At 47.1% G+C, this 6,000-nt stretch overlaps 1 protein-coding gene across 21 annotated transcripts in view; it reads right to left on the bottom strand.

The window, feature by feature from the left end:
* Positions 1–6,000, bottom strand: part of AFDN (afadin, adherens junction formation factor) — an 866,421-nt gene that overhangs the window by 541,461 nt on the left and 318,960 nt on the right. For all 21 annotated transcript variants that reach the window (XM_063917625.1, XM_063917611.1, XM_063917620.1 and 18 more), the window contains exon 5: positions 5,098–5,258. In XM_063917625.1, coding sequence (XP_063773695.1) covers positions 5,098–5,258 — 161 coding nt within the window. The remainder of the gene's footprint in view (positions 1–5,097; positions 5,259–6,000) is intronic.

The following is a 6,000-nucleotide window of genomic DNA, read 5'->3' as shown; positions in this document are numbered from 1 at the left end:
AGGCCACGGATCGTCCGTGACCATCTCTTGAAGTTCCGGGTACCAAGTCCTTCTTGGCCAATCCGGAGCCACTAGTCTTACTCCACTTTGCCGTATAATCCTCAATACCTTTGGTATGAGAGGCAGAGGAGGAAACACATATACCGACTGGTACACCCAAGGTGTTACCAGCGCGTCCACAGCTATTGCCTGCGGATCTCTTGACCTGGCGCAATACCTGTCCAGTGTTTTGTTGAGGCGAGACGCCATCATGTCCACCATTGGTTTTACCCAACGGTTTAATAGCATGTGGAAAACTTCTGGATGAAGTCTCCACTCTCCCGGGTGAAGGTCGTGTCTGCTGAGGAAGTCTGCTTCCCAGTTGTCCACGCCCGGGATGAATACTGCTGACAGTGCTATCACGTGATTCTCCGCCCAGCGAAGGATCCTGGCAGCTTCTGCCATTGCCCTCCTGCTTCTTGTGCCGCCCTGTCTGTTTACATGGGCGACTGCCGTGATGTTGTCCGACTGGATCAACACCGGTCTTCCTTGAAGCAGAGGTTCCGCCTGGCTTAGAGCATTGTAGATTGCTCTTAGTTCCAGAATGCTTATGTGAAGAGACTTTTTCAGGCTCGACCACACTCCCTGGAAATTTCTTCCCTGTGTGACTGCTCCCCAGCCTCTCTGGCTGGCACCCGTGGTCACCAGGATCCAATCCTGCATGCCGAATCTGCGGCCCTCCAATAGATGAGCCTCCTGCAACCACCACAGAAGGGATACTCTTGTCCTCGGCGACAGGGTTATCCGCAGGTGCATCTGAAGATGCGACCCTGACCATTTGTCCAACAGATCCCTTTGCATGGAATCTGCCGAAAGGGATTGCTTCGTAAGAAGCTACCATTTTTTCCCAGGACTCTTGTGCATTGATGTACAGACACCTTTCCTGGTTTTAGGAGGTTCCTGACCAGGTCAGATAACTCCTTGGCTTTTTCTTCGGGAAGAAAAACCTTTTCTGAACTGTGTCCAGAATCATCCCCAGGAACAGCAGACGAGTTGTCGGCATTAATTGGGATTTTGGAATATTCAGAATCCATCCGTGCTGCTTTAGCACCTCTTGAGATAGTGCTAAACCCATCTCTAGCTGTTCTCTGGACCTTGCCCTTATTAGGAGATCGTCCAAGTATGGGATAATTAATACGCCTTTTCTTCGAAGAAGAAATATTATCTCGGCCATTACCTTTGTAAAGACCCGAGGTGCCGTGGACAAACCAAACGGCAGCGTCTGAAACTGATAGTGACAGTTTTGTACAACGAACCTGAGGTACCCCTGGTGTGAGGGGTAATTGGAACGTGGAGATACGCATCCTTGATGTCCAAGGATACCATAAAGTCCCCTTCTTCCAGGTTCGCTATCACTGCTCTGAGTGACTCCATCTTGAACTTGAACTTCTTTATGTACAGGTTCAAGGACTTCAGATTTAGAATAGGCCTTACCGAGCCATCCGGCTTCGGTACCACAAAAAGAGTGGAATAATACCCCTTCCCTTGTTGTAGAAGAGGTACCTTGACTATCACCTGCTGAGAATACAGCTTGTGAATGGCTTCCAAAACCGTCTCCCTTTCTGAGGGGGACGTTGGTAAAGCAGACTTCAGGAAACGGCGAGGTGGCTCTGTCTCTAATTTCAACCTGTACCCCTGAGATATTATCTGCAGGATCCAGGGATTTACCTGCGAGTGAGCCCACTGCGCGCTGTAATTCTTGAGACGACCGCCTACCGCCCCCGAGTCCGCTTGCGAAGCCCCAGCGTCATGCTGAGGCTTTTGTAGAAGCCGGGGAGGGCTTCTGTTCCTGGGAAGGAGCTGCCTGTTGCTGTCTCTTCCCTCGTCCTCTGCCTCGTGGCAGATATGAATAGCCCTTTGCTCTCTTATTTTTAAAGGAACGAAAAGGCTGCGATTGAAAGGTCGGTGCCTTTTTCTGTTGGGGAGTGACTTGAGGTAGAAAGGTGGATTTCCCGGCCGTAGCCGTGGCCACCAAATCCGATAGACCGACCCCAAATAACTCCTCTACGCATCGCCTGTCCACTGTCGTGTCCATAAAGCTCTTCTGGCCGAAATGGACATAGCACTTACCCGTGATGCCAGTGTGCAGATATCTCTCTGTGCATCACGCATATAAAGAAATGCATCCTTTATTTGTTCTAACGACAGTAAAATATTGTCCCTGTCCAGGGTATCAATATTTTCGATCAGGGACTCTGACCAAACTACCCCAGCACTGCACATCCAGGCAGTCGCAATAGCTGGTCGTAGTATAACACCTGCATGTGTGTATATACCTTTTTGGATATTTTCCATCCTCCTATCTGATGGATCTTTAAGTGCGGCCGTCTCAGGAGAGGGTAACGCCACTTGTTTTGATAAGCGTGTTAGCGCTTTGTCCACCCTAGGAGGTGTTTCCCAGCGCTCCCTAACCTCTGGCGGGAAAGGGTATAAAGCCAATAACTTCTTTGAAATTAGCAGTTTTTTATCGGGGCACCCCACGCTTCATCACACACGTCATTTAATTCTTCTGATTCGGTAAAAACTACTGGTAGTTTTTTCACACCCCACATAATACCCTGTTTAGTGGTACCTGTAGTATCAGCTAAATGTAACATCTCCTTTATTGCCAAAATCATATAACGTGTGGCCCTTTTGGAAAATACGGTTGATTCGTCACCTTCACTACCGGAATCAGTGCCTGTGTCTGGGTCTGTGTCGACCGACTGAGGCAAGGGGCGTTTTACAGCCCCTGACGGTGTTTGAGGCGCCTGGACAGGCACTAAGTGAGTGTCCGGCCGCCTCATGTCGGCAAACGACTGCTTAAGCGAGTTGACGCTATCCCGTAATTCCACAAATAAAGGCATCCATTCTGGTGTCGACCCCCTAGAAGGTGACATCCTCATATTTGGCAATTGCTCCGCCTCCACACCAATAACGTCCTCATACATGTCGACACACACGTACCGACACACAGCAGACACACAGGGAATGCTCTATACGAAGACAGGACCCACTAGCCCTTTGGGGAGACAGAGGGAGAGTCTGCCAGCACACACCAAAAAGCGCTATATATGACAGGGATAGCCTTATGATTAAGTGCTCCCTTATAGCTGCTTTTATATTAATATATTGCCATTTATTTTGCCCCCCCTCTCTGTTATACCCTGTTTCTGTAGTGCAGTGCAGGGGAGAGACCTGGGAGCCTTCCTGACCAGCGGAGCTGTGACAGAAAATGGCGCCGTGTGCTGAGGAGATAGGCCCCGCCCCTTTTCCGGCGGGCTCGTCTCCCGCTATTTAGTACATTTAGGCAGGGGTAAATATCTCCATATAGCCTCTGGGGCTATATGTGAGGTATTTTTAGCCTTTTTAAAGGTTTACATTTGCCTCCCAGGGCGCCCCCCCCCAGCGCCCTGCACCCTCAGTGACTGCCGTGTGAAGTGTGCTGAGAGGAAAATGGCGCACAGCTGCAGTGCTGTGCGCTACCTTAAGAAGACTGCAGGAGTCTTCAGCCGCCGATTCTGGACCTCTTCCTGCTTCAGCATCTGTGAGGGGGCCGGCGGCGTGGCTCCGGTGACCATCCAGGCTGTACCTGTGATCGTCCCTCTGGAGCTTCATGTCCAGTAGCCAAGAAGCCAATCCATCCTGCACGCAGGTGAGTTCACTTCTTCTCCCCTCTGTCCCTCGTTGCAGTGATCCTGTTGCCAGCAGGAATCACTGTAAAATAAAAAACCTAAGCTAAACTCTCTAAGCAGCTCTTTATGAGAGCCACCTAGAATTGCACCCTTCTCGGCCGGGCACAAAAATCTAACTGGAGTCTGGAGGAGGGTCATAGGGGGAGGAGCCAGTACACACCACCTGACCTGTAAAAGCTTTACTTTTGTGCCCTGTCTCCTGCGGAGCCGCTATTCCCCATGGTCCTTTCAGGAACCCCAGCATCCACTTAGGACGATAGAGAAATATAAACAAAAACCGCAATCAACAGACTCCTTTGAATAATAAGGGTTAAATGTTATATACAAAGTAAGGGGAGTATAGATTTTCACTGAGATGCTAATCTCCTGCTCTATAAATCCTGCTAACAATAGTTCAATCTTAATGGTCAGATATATAGTCTAATCACATCTTAAGGGCCCCATACACTAGTATAATAACGCCCGATTTCATCCGATTCAGAAGTTTCGGGTCGATAAATCGGATGAAAACGAGCAAATCGCATGTGCTTTACTTCCGATCCGTGGTCCCGTGAGCATCGGATCAGAGCCCCTAGATCGGAAATGCAGTACTAAAGGTATCTCAGACCCCACAGGCATGGCTAGGATCACACGATACATCGTATGCAAAAGGACCGCATACGATGTATAGTATGCAATCCTGCCGGCCGGAAAGCTAACGGGCGGTTCAAGCGAAATCTTATGCAACTTAAGGATCCGACATATCGCTGTAGTGTACAGGGGCCCTTAAGGCTGGATACGTACATCTTCAAGGTCAAAGTACAAAGTTTGGTCTACAGCAGTGTTTCCCAACCACGGTCCTCAAGGCACACTAACAGTCCTGGTTTTACTGATATCCAGGCTTGAACACAGGTGACTTAATTAGTACCTCAGTTATTTTGATTTAAACATTTGTGCTGAAGCCTGGATATCCCTAAAACTTGCACTGTTGGGGTGCCTTGAGGACCGTGGTTGGGAATGTCTGGTCTACAGGGTGATTCAAAAGTCGCAGTACACCCTTTTAATTCAAAAACTGTGCAGGAAATGGGAAAACTGAATACTCCAGTAAGGTATGGGTGAGGTGGGCTATCTTTTAGGGTATGTACCGAACACGGGCGCCATCTTGAAATCGTCCATCTTTAATCTAAGTCTGTTTTTTCAAATGGAAAAAGGGTGTACTGCGACTTTAGAATCACCCTGTACTCTTAACTAGAATTTAATTCCTGTATGTACAGTATGAGCCATGTCTTTATCATTTTGCTTGATCGGAAAATCTTCTTCTACTGCTGTGCTTAGCTGTGAGAAGCAGTGCCCAATTATGAAATCAGAAAAACAAACACCACAAAAAGCAAATTTAGTAAGTTACCAGAGTCTGGACGACCATCAGAACTGCGAAATTCTTGCATTCTCTTTTCTAGCTTCTGTTGTCTCCTTCGTTTCATCACTACCTCTGGGTTAGATATTGTGCGGGTAAAACTGGTTTCAGGCATATCTTTGTAAACTTCTGCAGCCAGACGAGAGTTCTCACTGTGGAATTGGAAGAAAAAGAAAAAGAAAAAAAAACACTGTAAACTTTCATCAATAGCAAACAAGTGCCTAACATTTGGTAGTTATAGGAATTTTAATTTACTAACAATTATTCAGCATACACATTCCACAGTGCTTTACAGAGAAAATTTCAGTCATTCACCTCAATCTCTGCACCTGTGAAGCTTAAAATCTATGGTCTCTAACAAATTCATACACTCAGTTAATTTTAGTCAGAAGCCAATTAATCTACCAGTATGCTATTGAATTGTGGGAGGAAACCGGAGTACCCAGAGAAAATGCAGCTTGCATGAAAAGCGCATTCTACTATATAGAGGTCTATTCAATTTGTGCTGGTTTTTCCCAACAGTCGGAAAAAACTGCACTTTGACAGAATTTGCATTCGACCTATTCTATGACGGTGCCATTTTTCCGACTGTCGAATTCTCCGCTGATACATGTACTTCATCGAATTTGCGGGCATTTTTGACAGGTTTTTGACCCTTTTTCGACAATGCCGATTACACTTTAAAAAAAGTCGGATCAACCTGTCGAAAAAACGCCCGCAAATTGAATAGTGCAGTGTCGGATCCTCTCCTTTGGAGAGGATCCGACACCAACTGAATAGACCCCATCATATGAAAACCAACATACATTTAAAGAATTTGTATTTCGGTAAAGATCTCACTGCATATGTTTTCTTTCGGAGTTCTTTCATCAGAACAATTACAGTTGTGCTCAT

The sequence above is a fragment of the Pseudophryne corroboree genome, chromosome 4 (genome assembly GCF_028390025.1).
Source record: "Pseudophryne corroboree isolate aPseCor3 chromosome 4, aPseCor3.hap2, whole genome shotgun sequence".
Lineage (NCBI taxonomy): Eukaryota > Metazoa > Chordata > Amphibia > Anura > Myobatrachidae > Pseudophryne > Pseudophryne corroboree.
This window is presented reverse-complemented; position numbering and strand designations above follow the sequence as displayed.